Genomic DNA, 14393 nt, shown 5'->3' with positions numbered 1-14393 from the left:
AGAAGAGGAGCCAAAGTTCTGCTGAAAACCTTTATTTAAATTATCCGACCAATGAGGGGCGTGTTCCCGTTCTCTCCTCAGGTTTTTATCGTTAACTAAACTTTTGGCGTTGTGAGGAACAAATTCTCGACTTTTCAAACCAAAACAAAAACAAACCGATGGTGAGAATTGAATACTGAGGAGGAGGCGCCGTCACTTTAAGAGCTAAATGTCCGCGCTGCCGTTAGCGCCGGATGCTAGCGGCAGTCTTACTGTTGGGAGCCTGTTAAAACAAATCAAATTAAAAGTTAGCACTTCTGCCCCCCGGGATAAAAAGCTGCGGAGGACGAGCCGCCGGGCCCGTTACCGCGGCAACCCGTCGGGATCCCGCGGTTAGAAAAGACGTCCGCTAACCGCTAAGTGCTAAGTGCTAGGCGTCGGGGGAGCTGGGCCACGGCTCCGAGCTGCGCCGGCTCAGCGTCGGCCGCCACATGTTCCACGGGTTGTAGGTCCGACTCAGCTCCGTGGCGGCCGGCGGCGGCGGCGGCGACGACGACGACGGGGCGGGGACGCCGCCGAGGTCGCTCAGCGCCGCGGAGCCGCCGGGCCGAGGGAACGGGTGGAGCGCCGAGTCGGCGCTGGTCGACCAGATGGAGCTGCCGAAGGGAGTCGTGGTCGACCACGGACTGCGACCGCCGCCCAGGAGGGACTGGAGGAGGAGGAGAACACAGGGATCACCGACTGACAGGAGGAGGAGGAGGACACAAGGATCACCGACTGACAGGAGGAGGAGGAGGAGGACACAAGGATCACCGACTGACAGGAGGAGGAGGACACAAGGATCACCGACTGACAGGAGGAGGAGAACACAGGGATCACCGACTGACAGGAGGAGGAGGAGGAGGAGGAGGAGGACACAAGGATCACCGACTGACAGGAGGAGGAGGAGGAGGACACAAGGATCACCGACTGACAGGAGGAGGAGGAGGAGGACACAAGGATCACCGACTGACAGGAGGAGGAGGACACAAGGATCACCGACTGACAGGAGGAGGAGGAGGAGGAGAACACAGGGATCACCGACTGACAGGAGGAGGAGGAGGACACAAGGATCACCGACTGACAGGAGGAGGAGGACACAAGGATCACCGACTGACAGGAGGAGGAGGAGAACACAGGGATCACCGACTGACAGGAGGAGGAGGAGGAGGAGACAAGGATCACCGACTGACAGGAGGAGGAGGACACAAGGATCACCGACTGACAGGAGGAGAACACAGGGATCACCGACTGACAGGAGGAGGAGGAGAACACAGGGATCACCGACTGACAGGAGGAGGAGGAGGAGGAGGAGGAGGACACAAGGATCACCGACTGACAGGAGGAGGAGGAGGACACAAGGATCACCGACTGACAGGAGGAGGAGGAGGAGGAGGAGGAGAGGACACAAGGATCACCACGACTGACAGGAGGAGGAGAACACAGGGATCACCGACTGACAGGAGGAGGAGGAGGAGGAGACAAGGATCACCGACTGACAGGAGGAGGAGGACACAAGGATCACCGACTGACAGGAGGAGGAGGAGAACACAGGGATCACCGACTGACAGGAGGAGGAGAACACAGGGATCACCGACTGACAGGAGGAGGAGGAGGAGGAGGGAGGACACAGGATCACCGCTGACAGGAGGAGGAGGAGGACACAAGGATCACCGACTGACAGGAGGAGGAGGAGGAGGACACAAGGATCACCCTGAAGAAGCAGGAGGAGGAGGACACAAGGATCACCGACTGACAGGAGGAGGAGAACACAGGGATCACCGACTGACAGGAGGAGGAGGAGGAGGACACAAGGATCACCGACTGACAGGAGGAGGAGGACACAAGGATCACCGACTGACAGGAGGAGGAGAACACAGGGATCACCGACTGACAGGAGGAGGAGGGACACAAGGATCACCGACTGACAGGAGAGGGAGACACCTGGGATCACACGACTGACCTTGGGAGGGAGGAGAGGACACAAGGATCACACGACCCCCGGCAGGAGGAGGAGGAGGAGGAGAACACAGGGATCACAGAGCTGACAGGAGGAGGAGGAGAGGACACAAGGATCACCGACTGACAGGAGGAGGAGGAGGAGGACACAAGGATCACCGACTGACAGGAGGAGGAGGAGGAGGAGAACACAGGGATCACCGACTGACAGGAGGAGGAGGAGGAGGACACAAGGATCACCGACTGACAGGAGAGGAGGAGGAGACGAGATCACCGACTGACGGGAGGAGGAGGAGGAGAACAGGGATCTGAGCTGACAGGAGGAGGAGGAGGACACAAGGATCACCGACTGACAGGAGGAGGAGGAGGAGACAAGGATCACCGACTGACAGGAGGAGGAGGAGGAGGAGAACACAGGGATCACCGACTGACAGGAGGAGGAGGAGGACACAAGGATCACCGACTGACAGGAGGAGGAGGAGGAGAACACAAGAATCACCGACTGACAGGAGGAGGAGGAGAGGCTCTTACGGAGGTCGGGGCTGTCGGGGAGCTGGAGCTGCTCGGCCACGAGTGCAGGGAGTCGCTGGTGGGCGTGTCCCAGATGGAGGAGGCGGAGCTAAACTCAGGCCAACTCTGCTGAGGCTCCTTTGGGACGTTCATCCCACTGAAAACTGACAACAGACACATGACATCTATTGTTCATCTGGTCACATGACATCTATTGTTCATCTGGTCACATGACATCTATTGTTCACCTGGTCACATGACATCTATTGTTCATCTGGTCACATGACATCTATTGATCATCTGGTCACATGACATCTATTGATCATCTGGTCACATGACATCTATTGTTCATCTGGTCACATGACATCTATTGTTCACCTGGTCACATGACATCTATTGTTCACCTGGTCACATGACATCTATTGTTCACCTAGTCATGACATCTATTGTTCATCTGGTCACATGACATCTATTGTTCACCTGGTCACATGACATCTATTGTTCATCTGGTCACATGACATCTATTGTTCATCTGGTCACATGACATCTATTGTTCACCTGGTCACATGACATCTATTGTTCATCTGGTCACATGACATCTATTGTTCATCTCGTCACATGACATCTATTGTTCATCTCGTCACATGACATCTATTGTTCATCTCGTCACATGACATATATTGTTCATCTAGTCACATGACATCTATTGTTCACCTGGTCACATGACATCTATTGTTCATCTGGTCACATGACATCTATTGTTCATCTCGTCACATGACATCTATTGTTCACCTGGTCACATGACATCTATTGTTCACCTGGTCACATGACATCTATTGTTCATCTAGTCACATGACATCTATTGTTCATCTGGTCACATGACATCTATTGATCACCTGGTCACATGACATCTATTGATCATCTGGTCACATGACATCTATTGATCATCTGGTCACATGACATCTATTGATCATCTAGTGTTTGGTGTCTAACTCTTCTTCGTTGGTACCTTTGGTGAGGTTGAAGGAGCTGTTGGGTCCGAAAGCAGAGAAGGAGTTGGCAGAATGGAAGTTTGGACTCCCGGCCGACTCGATGGGGCTCCAGAGCCCAGAGCTGAGGAGCAGAACCTCCATGAGGGTCCATGAGGGTCCATGGACCCTCATGGACCCTCAGCCTGGATCTCAGGTGTAAATGAGGATCCTCTCTTTACCTGTCGGAGCCGTCGCTCTCCACCGACGTCATGTGAGCCAGAAGTTTGTCTGTCTTCCCTGGACCAGATCCACCTGGGGACAGGAAGCATGAGGTCACACCTCTCCCTCCATCTCCCTCTCCCTCCATCCCTCTCTCTCCATCTCTCCCTCCCTCTCCCTCTCTCTCCTCATCCCTCCATCAAATCTCTCCATCTCTCATCCTCGTCATCCATCTCTTCCTCTCCCTCTCTCTCCATCTCTCCCTCCCTCCATCTCTCCCCCATCTCTTCCTCTCCCTCTCTCTCCATCTCTCCCTCCCTCCATCTCTCCCCCATCTCTTCCTCTCCCTCCCTCTCCTCCTCCTCTCTCTCCCTCTCTCCTCTCCATTCCATCTCCCCTCTCATCTCTCCTCCTCTCCTCTCCCCTCCCTCCATCCTCCTCTCCCTCCCTCCATCTCTCCTCACCTCTCCCTCCTCCCTCCCCCTCTCCTCTCCTCACTCCTCCATCTCGCCTCTCTCCTCTCTCTCCCCCCTGCCCCTCTCTCCCTCCTCCTCTCTCTGCCTCTCTCACCTCCCTCCCCTGCCTCCTCTCCCCCCCTCTCCCCCTCCCTCTCCATCTCTCCCTCCCTCTCACCTGGGCTCTTGTCGTAGCCGGCAGCCACAGCAGCGAAGGTGGGGGTCCCGGTCTTGCCCTGCAGAGGGGGCTTGTTACCCGGAGCCTTCTTCTGGGGCCCCTCACTGAGGGACACACAGGGACTGGGTTCTCCTACATGCTTGCCTTCATGCTGTTGTTGTTGTTGTTGTTGTTGTTGGTACCTGTGGCTGTTGAGCACGCTGCTGTAGGAGCCCCGGGACAAGAGGACCGGGGAGGTGGGGGGGGGGGAGCAGGTCTCTGCTGTGGAGCTCCTCTTCAGGAAAGAGTCTGCATTGAAGGTCTGGAGGGAGATCTGCTGCAGACTGTCTGCTTCTGAGGGGAGAAGAGGAGCAGTGAGGAGGAGGAGGGGAGGAGAGGAGGGGGAGGGGAGAAGAGGAGCAGTGAGGAGGAGAGGAGAGGGGGGAGGGGAGAAGAGGAGCAGTGAGGAGGAGGAGGGGAGGGAGAGAGGAGCAGTGAGGAGGAGGAGGAGAGGAGGGAGGAGGGAGGAGAGAGGAGGAGGAGGGAGGAGGAAGAGGAAGGAGCAGTGAGGGAGGAGGGAGGAGGAGGAGGAGGAGAGAGGAGGGAGGAAGAGGAGAGGGGCAGTGAGGAGGAGGAGGAGGAGGAGAGAGGGGGGAGGGGAGAAGAGGAGCAGTGAGGAGGAGAAGGGGAGGAGAGGAGCAGTGAGGGGAGGAGAGGAGGAGGAGGGAGAGGAGGGAGGGAGGAGGAGGAGAGAGGAGAGAGGAGGAGGAGGAGGAGAGGGAGGAGGAGGAGGAGGAGAGAGGAGAGGAGAGGAGGTGGAGGAGCAGTGGGAGGAGAGGAGAGGAGGGGGAGGGGAGAAGAGGAGCAGTGAGGAGGAGGAGGAGGGAGGGGGGAGGGGAGAAGTGGAGCAGTGAGGAGGAGGAGGATGGGAGGAGAGGAGAGGGGGGAGGGGAGAAGAGGAGCAGTGAGGAGGAGGAGGGGAGGAGAGGAGAGGGGGGAGGGGAGAAGAGGAGCAGTGAGGAGGAGAAGGGGAGGAGAGGAGAGGGGGAGGGGAGAAGTGGAGCAGTGAGGAGGAGGAGGATGGGAGGAGAGGAGAGGAGGAGCAGTGAGGAGGAGGGGAGAAGAGGAGCAGTGAGGAGGAGAAGGGGAGGAGAGGAGAGGAGGGGGGAGGGGAGAAGAGGAGCAGTGAGGAGGAGGATGAGGAGGAGGGGGGAGGGGAGAAGAGGAGCAGTGAGGAGGAGGAGGGGGGAGCAGCTCCTCCACTCACGGCCTCCGGGCTTCAGGGGGACGTCCCACTCGGGCGCCGTGGCGTCTCTCTCTCCGTCCGAGCTGCTGCTGAGGCTGAGCTCGGGCATCGGGCCGCCGGGCAGCAGGGAGGAGGAGGAGGAGGAGGAGGAGCCTTCCTCCAGCTTCTCAACTGGCAACACAAACAACAGGCGTTGGAACGGGGGCTGGGGGGGGGGGGGGGGGGGGCTGGGGGGGGGGGGGGGGGGGGGGGGGGGGGGGGGGCGTGGGGGGGGGGGGGGGGGGGGGGGGGGAAGGGGGGAGGGGGAAAAAGGAGGGAGGGGGGGGGGGGGGGGGGGGAGGAGGGGGGGGGGAGGGGGAGGAAAAGGGGGGGGGAAAAGGGGGGAAGGGGGGGGGGGCTGAGGGGAGGGGGAGGGGGGAGGGAAGGGGGGAAAAAGGGGGGAAAGGGGGAGGGGGAAAAGAAAGGGGAGGGGGGGGGGGGGGGGGAGGGGGGGGGGGGTGGGGGAGAAGAAAGGGGGGAAAAAGGGGGAAAAAGGGGAAAAAAAGGGGGGGAAGGGGGGGGGAAAAAAAGGGGGGGGAAAGGGGAAGGGGGGGGAAGAAGGGGAAAAAGGGGGGGGAAAAACGGGGGGGGGGGAAAAGGGGGGGGCTTTTTTAAAAAAAAGGGGGGGCGGGGGGAAAACCCCCGGAAGGGGGGAAAGGGGGGGGAAAAAGGAAAAGGGGGGCCCGGGGGGAGAAAAAGGGGGAAGGGGGGGGGGGGGGGGGGCACCCCTCCCCCCTTTTGGGGGTTTTAAACCCCCCGGGCTTTTCCCCGGCGCGTAAAAGGGGGGAGGGGGCCGGGGGGGAAAAGGGAAGGGGCCCCCCCACTAAAAACCCACCCTGGCGGGCCTTCCCGGGGGGGCCCCCTTCTCTTTGGGGTTAAACCCCGGGGGAAACTTTCCTTTTTTTTCCCGGGGGGGGCCCCCCAAACCGGGGAAAAAAAACCCGGCGGGGGAGGGCCCCGCCCCCCCGGGGGGGCTCTGGGGGGTTTCCCGGGCGGCTTCCCTTTTCCATGGCCGGTTTTTTTTGGGGGCCGGCCCCCCCTTCCCTCCCCCCTTTTTCCTGTTTGGGCCCCAACCCCCTTGGGTCCCCCCCCCGGGGGGACCCCCTGGGGGGGCCCGTTCGGTTGGGGCCCCGGGGGGGTTTTTGTTGGGGGGGGGGCCGCCCCGGGGCCCCGGCGCGGCTCCCCTTTCCCCCCTCTCTCCCCCCTCGGGGGGTTCACCCCTTTTCCCCCCCGGGGGGGCCGGAAAGGGGGGGCCCGGGTTTTGGCCGGGGCCCCCGGGGGTCCTGCCCGGGGGGGCCTGGCCCCCCCGGGGGGGGCCCGGCTCGCCGGGGGGGGCCCCGCAAACCGCCCCGGGGGGCCCCTGGGGCCCGTTCCCCCAAAAAAGGGGTATGGGGGGGGGGGCTTTTGGGCCGTATCGGACGTCCCCCGGCCGGCGGCCTTTTCCCCGGGTCGGCTCATGGGAAAATCGGGGGCCCCCTTCACCGGGGGCTTAAACCGGGGCCTTTTGGGGGCCGTCGGAACTTTAAACCCAACCGTGGGGTAACATCGTATAAAACCGTAAAAATTTTGGAACATCGTATAAACGGGGGAACATCGAGGCGTAACTAAAGGGGGTTCGAAAGGGGGAAAGGGGTTAACATCGTATAAACGCGTGAACATTTAACTTCACGTTCGTGAAAGAAGGGGTGGAATCGTGCGTGAAGATCACGTGGGAGGGTAAGGGGCGTGAACAATCAGGCGTGAACATCGTATCGTGAACATCGTATCAACGCGTCGTAAACATCGGATCAACGCGTCGTGAACATGTCGTGAACATCGTATCGTGAACATCGTATCAACGCGTCGTGAACATCGTATCAACGCGTCGTGAACATCGTATCGTGAACATCGCATCAGCGCTGCCGTGAACATCGCATATCGGTGAACATCGATCAGCAGCAACGTGACTGTCGTGTCGTGAACATCGTATCGTGAACATCGTATCAACGCGTCGTGAACATCGTATCAACGCGTCGTGAACATCGTATCAACGCGTCGTGAACATCGTATCGTGAACATCGTATCAACGCGTCGTAAACATCGGATCAACGCAATGCGGAACATCGTATCGCGGAACATCGACAACGGGCATGTCGTGAACATCGTATCGTGAACATCGTATCAACGCGTCGTAAACATCGGATCAACGCGTCGTGAACATCGTATCAACGGCGGTTCGTCAGTGAACATGTCGATCGTGAATATCAGATCATCAGCGCCGTGAACATCGGATCAACGCTACGGAATATGTCGTATCAGCATCGTATCGTGAACATCGTATCAACGCGTCGTGAACATCGTATCAACGCGTCGTGAACGTAGTGTCGGAACATCGGTATCGCGGAATAATCGTATCAACGCTACCGTGAACATCGATCGCGAACATCGTATCAACGCCGCCGTGAACATCGATCGAATATCAGACAACGCCGTCAGAACATCGCATCGCGAACATCGTATCAACGCCGCCGTGAACGCTCGTATCGTGAACATTGCTATCAACGTTGCCGAATATCGGATCAACGCGTCGTGAACATCGTATCAACGCGTCGTGAACATCGTATCGTGAACATCGTATCAACGCGTCGTGAACATCGTATCGTGAACATCGTATCAACGCGTATAGTGAACGCCATCGATCAGCGCTGGCCGAACGGAAATATGTAAAGGTTGAACATCGTATCAGCGAACATCGTGATCAACGCCGTGGAACATCGCATTCGCGAACATCGTATCAACGCCGTCGTGGTTTCGCCGGATCAGCGCCGTCGTGAACATCGGATCAACGCGTCGTGAACATCGTATCAACAGCCGTTGAACATCGACCGTGTCACCGTGAACATCGTATCGTGAACATCGTATCAACGCGTCGTGAACATCGTATCGTGAACATCGTATCAACGTGAACATCGTATCAACGCGTCGTGAACATCGGATCAACGCGTCGTGAACATCGTATCAACGCGTCGTGAACATCGTATTAACGTGTCGATCAGCGATATCAACGCGTCGTGAACATGTCGTGAACATCGTATCAACGTGTCGTGAACATCGTATCAACGCGTCGTGAACATGTCGTGAACATCGTATCAACGTGTCGTGAACATCGTATCAACGTGTCGATAACATCGTATCGGACTTCCTGTCCAGGTGTTTTAGTCCTGGTCTGTTCCTGGAGGCCCAGCCTCGTTGGGTCAGAGGCCGTGTTTCGGAACAGGAGCAGAGTGGCGCCTCCTCACTCACTTGGACTCGCTGTGGATCTGCACGATCTCCCGCAGGTTGAAGGGCCTCCCGGTCTCCATGGAGGAGCTGGCCTCCACCGCCACGCGCCTCTTGAAGGGCTCCCAGATGCTCTGCGCCTCCAGGTACGCCGTGGCGATGACCAGCAGGAACATGGAGCTGAGGACACGCCCCCAGAGCACAGTGAGGGGGGGCGGCGGCCGAGTGGACAACGGAGGAGCGAGGCTCACCTCATGATGAGCGACACGATGACGTACAGCTCCAGCTCCCAGCCGGGCCGCGGCAGCGTCTCGGCGCAGGACGCCAGCATGTGGTAGGGCAGCGAGGCGTTCAGGACAAACACGAACTCTGAGCCTCCGCACGTCACCAGCTTCAGCTCCCGGATCACTCGGGAGGAGGTGAAGTCTGGAGTGAAGCTGAGGGGACGGAGAAGGGTGAAGCTCGGACCTGGAGCTGGTCTGGAGCTGGTCTGGAGCTGGTCTACAGCTGGTCTACAGGTGAGCGTGGTGCTTACAGGATGACGAGGTCTCTGGCGGCGTTGGGCTGCAGGTCGAAGGCGTGGCAGTTCAGGACCTTGAAGCCGAAGCCCTCACAGAGCTGCCCGCTGACCTGCGCCGGCCGCAGGCTGATGGGCAGCAGCCCCGTGTTCTCCACCCGGAAGGTTCTCCTCAGGGTGAAGTTCGGTTCCTTCACCTTCACGCCTGAGAGGAAAGGAAGGGGTTAAAGTAAAGACCCCCAACCCAGACCCCCAACCCAGGCCCAGACCCACGGTCCGTGCAGTCCTTCAGCAGGGCCTCGGTCATCTTGAACCTCAGCGAGCTGCCGTGTCCAGGCGGTTTCCCGGCGTGCAACTTCATGCTTCCTGGGTTCCTCGGCCACAGCACGATGGGTGTCTGTTCCTCATCAGGTTGACCAGGGCTATAGGACCAGAGGCCTCAGGACACAGTGGTGTTGATGCGTAAAAGTAGTCTCATCCTGATGAGGGACCTAATTTGACGGCGTAGTGAGGGAGGGACATCGTTGCTGCTGGGCGTGAACCTCACGCTGAAGGCCTTCAGCCAGCTGTCGTGGCCAGCAGCAGCAGGCAGGTTATCACGAATGGGCCGGGGGAGGCCCTCCATCTGTATCGTGAGCTGCTCAGGGCCGCCCGACATGGAGCACGCAGGGGGGGGTCGTGAACATACACACGTGGTAAACATACATACACACACGTGAACATCGGTATCAGCGTCGTGAACTCACCTGTCGTGAACCTCGTATCACCTATACGTGAACATCCAGTGCGATGGTGCTTCGATGTTGATGTTCGAACTTGTCGGTTTCCCAACAGCGCCTGTGAAATCGAAGAAGAGGGTTGGTGAACATCGTATCAGCGGCGTGCGGTTCCTCTCAGCGGCGTCGTGGTCATATCGCGCCATTGAACCGACAGCCAATCAGGGTTCAATCAGCTGCCTGGTGGTGGTCTGTCAACATCGTGTCGTGAACACGCCAGCGTCCCAGTGAACGCCGGATCAAGCGTCGTGGTATCAGGCAGGGCCAGGGGAACGCTGACATAGACCAGCGTCGCTGAACCGCCCGGGTTCTGCAGGTATCACCGGCGTCCTGAACAGCATCGGATCAGCGGCGTGGTGAACATCGTACCAGCCGTACACGGGGATCATATGCGTGAACGGCCGTATCGTGAACGGTAGAGACCGTCGGATGAACACGAGAGGGCCGTCAAACGACGCCAGCATCAGGGTATCAGCGGAGTGACCGTATCGTGGTGCCATTGGTCGGGGTGAACCGGATACTCTCGGTGAAGGGACCAGCGAGGGCCACGTCAGGCGAGCCGTGATCCGGGCCTGGACGTTCTTCTGGAGGTCCGTGTTCACCTCGAAGACCGCCTCCACGCTTCAGGGGGACAGAGACACGCTGCGTCACGGGGGGGGACTCGCCCCCCAGGGGGCGTGGACCCCCCTCCAGGTGAACTCACCTGTGGCCCGAGCGCTCCTTCAGCTCCTTCCAGCGCCGCAGCAGCTTCTGGTGCAGGTCCACGTCAGAGTCCCAGATGTCCTCCTGCAGGGCCAGACCGTGGGGCTTGGAGTCCGCTGGAAATATATATATTGTATAAAATATATATTATAATAATAATAATATATATATCAATTATTATATATTTATATAAAATATATATATATATGCAAGTTTATTGTAAGAGTTTATGATCTCGGAGAATATCAGATGTTCTTAAAATTGGGACTTTAATCTCTCAGAATATTTGTGTTTGTTTCTTGATCATAAATAACAAACAAACAAACAAACAACCAACCACACGAAGGCCTCGGGCTCTACTCACACTTGAGTACGAAGGGCAGCCCCACGTAGCACTGGTCCCCACACTGCAGGCTGGAGTCAAAGTAGATGTTGGCCACCTGGAGGGACGGGAACCACAAGAGGTCTCAGAGACCAGGACCAGGTCTCAGTGACCAGGACCAGGTCTCAGTGACCAGGATCAGGTCTCAGTGACCAGGACCAGGTCTCTCTCAGTGACCAGGACCAGGTACCTTGGACTTCCTGCGCGGCTCCAGCTCGTCCTTGTTGCTGCGGAGCCGCTTGTAGTAGAAGCGGACGTCTTCGGTCAGCGAGCGGATCTGCTGCAGCCGGACCTTCTGAGTGAAGGAGCTCTGGATGCTGAAGCTCTGGTGGACCACCTTACCCTGGGGGGGGGGGGGGGAGACACGTAAGGAGGCGCGTGAGGAGGTGCAGACCAACACGCTGTGGTGCTTCTTACTGGAAACGACGGCGGCAGCACGATGTGCTTGGGAGAGCTGTTCAGGGTCCCCACGGCGATGAGAGCTCTCACTGGGATGGTGAGTATCTGAGGGGGGAGAGAGGTCACGAGAGGTCAGCGGAGGTCAGGAGGCTGTGACGCTGCAGACCGGAGGAGACTCACCTCGTAGTCCGTGGTGATGTGCACGGCTCCGTCGTACTCGCCCTCCAGCGCCGCGGCCACCAGAGTGACCCTGAAGGCAGCGTAGTAGCCCGACGCCAAGATTACCTGAGAGGAAACACACCTGTGACCCCTGTGACCCTGCTGAGCTCACACCTCTTCAACCCTCTGACATCACACATTTAAAGCTTCACTCGGACTATGAGGTCCTCCTCAGATTTAAAGGGCCGGCGTCTCACCGTCTTCTGCTGCGAGGCCGAGCTGTTCTGCAGCTCCCGGAGGCGACCGAGCGCGGCCGAGGAGTTCCCCCTCTCCGTGCGCAGCAGCTCCATGGACAGACTGTCGCCCGTCAGCAGCCACGCCTTGATCTCCAGCTGCAGGACACCAGGACAGCACCGCGGGGACATCATGACCACAATGAAGGCTGTACACGGCAACACACTTCAATAAAGGTCGAAAGGTCACGCAGGTATGGATGCTCACCTCGATGGGGTTACTGTTGACCACCACAAACGTGATGCTGCTGACGTCGGTTGCACTACAAACTCCAAAGTCCAAGATGTTCTCCTTCAGACTGGGGGGCAGGACCAGGGGCTGTGAAGGAGACCTGCACTGTGAGGGAGGAGTGCTGGTACAGAGTCTGTTGACAGGACTGTGCCTGTGAATACCGCCTCTGACCTCTAGGAAGCCGGTGTAGGCTCGGACCGGCAGGTGGAACTTGGATGCGTTGGTGATGAGCAGGATGTTGCTGTCGATGTGGATGGAGGGCCGGACCGGCCGGAAGAGGAGCGAGAAGATGTAGCGCGACTCGTGAGGAGGAATAAGGATGGGAGCGCTGAGGTTCTGCACCTGGAACAGAGAAGAAGTGTCATGACTCTGACCTCTGAAACCCATCAGAGTGGGACCTCACCTTGAACATGGTCCTGGCCTCTGAAACTCATCAGAGTGGGACCTCACCTTGAACATGGTCCTGGCCTCTGAAACCCATCAGAGTGGGACCTCACCTTGAACATGGTCCTGACCTCTGAAACCCATCAGAGTGGGACCTCACCTTGAACATGGTCCTGACCTCTGAAACCCATCAGAGTGGGACCTCACCTTGAATATGGTCCTGGCCTCTGAATGGGACATCGGACCTCACCTTGAACATGGTCCTGACCTCTGAAACCCATCAGAGTGGGACACCATGGTCCTGACCTCTGAAACCCATCAGAGTGGGACCACCTTGAACATGGTCCTGACCTCTGACCATCTGACCTCTGAAACCCATCAGAGTGGGACCTCACCTTGAACATGGTCCTGACCTCTGAAACCCATCAGAGTGGGACCTCACCTTGAACATGGTCCTGGCCTCTGAAACCCATCAGAGTGGGACCTCACCTTGAACATGGTCCTGACCTCTGAAACCCATCAGAGTGGGACCTCACCTTGAACATGGTCCTGACCTCTGAAACCCATCAGAGTGGGACCTCACCTTGAACATGGTCCTGACCTCTGAAACCCATCAGAGTGGGACCTCACCTTGAACATGGTCCTGGCCTCTGAAACTCATCAGAGTGGGACCTCACCTTGAACATGGTCCTGGCCTCTGAAACCCATCAGAGTGGGACCTCACCTTGAACATGGTCCTGGCCTCTGAAACCCATCAGAGTGGGACCTCACCTTGAACATGGTCCTGACCTCTGAAACCCATCAGAGTGGGACCTCACCTTGAACATGGTCCTGACCTCTGAAACCCATCAGAGTGGGACCTCACCTTGAACATGGTCCTGACCTCTGAAACCCATCAGAGTGGGACCTCACCTTGAACATGGTCCTGACCTCTGAAACCCATCAGAGTGGGACCTCACCTTGAACATGGTCCTGACCTCTGAAACCCATCAGAGTGGGACCTCACCTTGAACATGGTCCTGACCTCTGAAACCCATCAGAGTGGGACCTCACCTTGAACATGGTCCTGACCTCTGAAACCCATCAGAGTGGGACCTCACCTTGAACATGGTCCTGACCTCTGAAACCCATCAGAGTGGGACCTCACCTTGAACATGGTCCTGGCCTCTGAAACCCATCAGAGTGGGACCTCACCTTGAACATGGTCCTGACCTCTGAAACTCATCAGAGTGGGACCTCACCTTGAACATGGTCCTGGCCTCCTCGGGCAGAGACACGTTGTGGATCCTGACGGCGAAGCTGAAGGCGTTGGTGAGGAAGATGGGCCGCTCCACCGGCTCCACCGGGCTGTCCCTGATGTGGAACAGCGTGGCCGTGTGGTCGAAGCCCAGGTAGCTGCCAGGAGGCGGGGTCACGGTCAGGGAACAAACAAACACTCTCACTCACACACACTCTCTCTCACTCACACACTCTCTCTCTCACACACACACTCTCTCACTCACACTCTCTCACACTCTCTCACACACACTCTCACACTCTCTCACACACTCTCTCTCTCTCTCTCTCACACACACACACTCTCTCTCACACTCTCACACACACACTCCACTCTCTTTCTCTCTCCCTCACCCGTCCAGGACCTCGGCCTGGTAGGGGATCTCCAGCTTGGAGTAGCTCTTCTCTTTGGCCTTCACCGTGATCTTCCCAGAGAACTGAA

The 14393-nt window shown here is 58.1% G+C and overlaps 1 protein-coding gene across 1 annotated transcript in view; it reads right to left on the bottom strand.

Moving 5' to 3' along the window:
• Positions 1 to 16: 16 nt before the first annotated feature.
• The window catches only part of tmem131 (transmembrane protein 131), a 26905-nt gene continuing 12528 nt past the window's right edge, over positions 17 to 14393 (bottom strand). The window contains exons 13-36 of the mRNA XM_056413963.1: positions 14306 to 14393; positions 13918 to 14071; positions 12464 to 12634; positions 12269 to 12379; positions 12025 to 12159; positions 11789 to 11893; positions 11627 to 11713; positions 11400 to 11552; positions 11192 to 11267; positions 10829 to 10943; positions 10449 to 10746; positions 9892 to 9986; positions 9623 to 9771; positions 9368 to 9554; positions 9084 to 9269; positions 8857 to 9012; positions 6793 to 7075; positions 5557 to 5740; positions 4493 to 4643; positions 4311 to 4414; positions 3698 to 3770; positions 3497 to 3600; positions 2509 to 2651; positions 17 to 688 (exon numbers count right to left, since the gene is read on the bottom strand). The exon at positions 14306 to 14393 is cut by the window's right edge and continues 21 nt beyond it. Coding sequence (XP_056269938.1) covers positions 410 to 688; positions 2509 to 2651; positions 3497 to 3600; positions 3698 to 3770; positions 4311 to 4414; positions 4493 to 4643; positions 5557 to 5740; positions 6793 to 7075; positions 8857 to 9012; positions 9084 to 9269; positions 9368 to 9554; positions 9623 to 9771; positions 9892 to 9986; positions 10449 to 10746; positions 10829 to 10943; positions 11192 to 11267; positions 11400 to 11552; positions 11627 to 11713; positions 11789 to 11893; positions 12025 to 12159; positions 12269 to 12379; positions 12464 to 12634; positions 13918 to 14071; positions 14306 to 14393 — 3587 coding nt within the window. The 3' untranslated portion in view covers positions 17 to 409. The remainder of the gene's footprint in view (positions 689 to 2508; positions 2652 to 3496; positions 3601 to 3697; positions 3771 to 4310; positions 4415 to 4492; positions 4644 to 5556; positions 5741 to 6792; positions 7076 to 8856; positions 9013 to 9083; positions 9270 to 9367; positions 9555 to 9622; positions 9772 to 9891; positions 9987 to 10448; positions 10747 to 10828; positions 10944 to 11191; positions 11268 to 11399; positions 11553 to 11626; positions 11714 to 11788; positions 11894 to 12024; positions 12160 to 12268; positions 12380 to 12463; positions 12635 to 13917; positions 14072 to 14305) is intronic.

Source organism: Pseudoliparis swirei, chromosome 5 (assembly GCF_029220125.1).
Source record: "Pseudoliparis swirei isolate HS2019 ecotype Mariana Trench chromosome 5, NWPU_hadal_v1, whole genome shotgun sequence".
NCBI lineage: Eukaryota > Metazoa > Chordata > Actinopteri > Perciformes > Liparidae > Pseudoliparis > Pseudoliparis swirei.
Note: the sequence above shows the minus strand (reverse complement) of the source record. Positions and strands in the feature narration are given on the sequence as shown.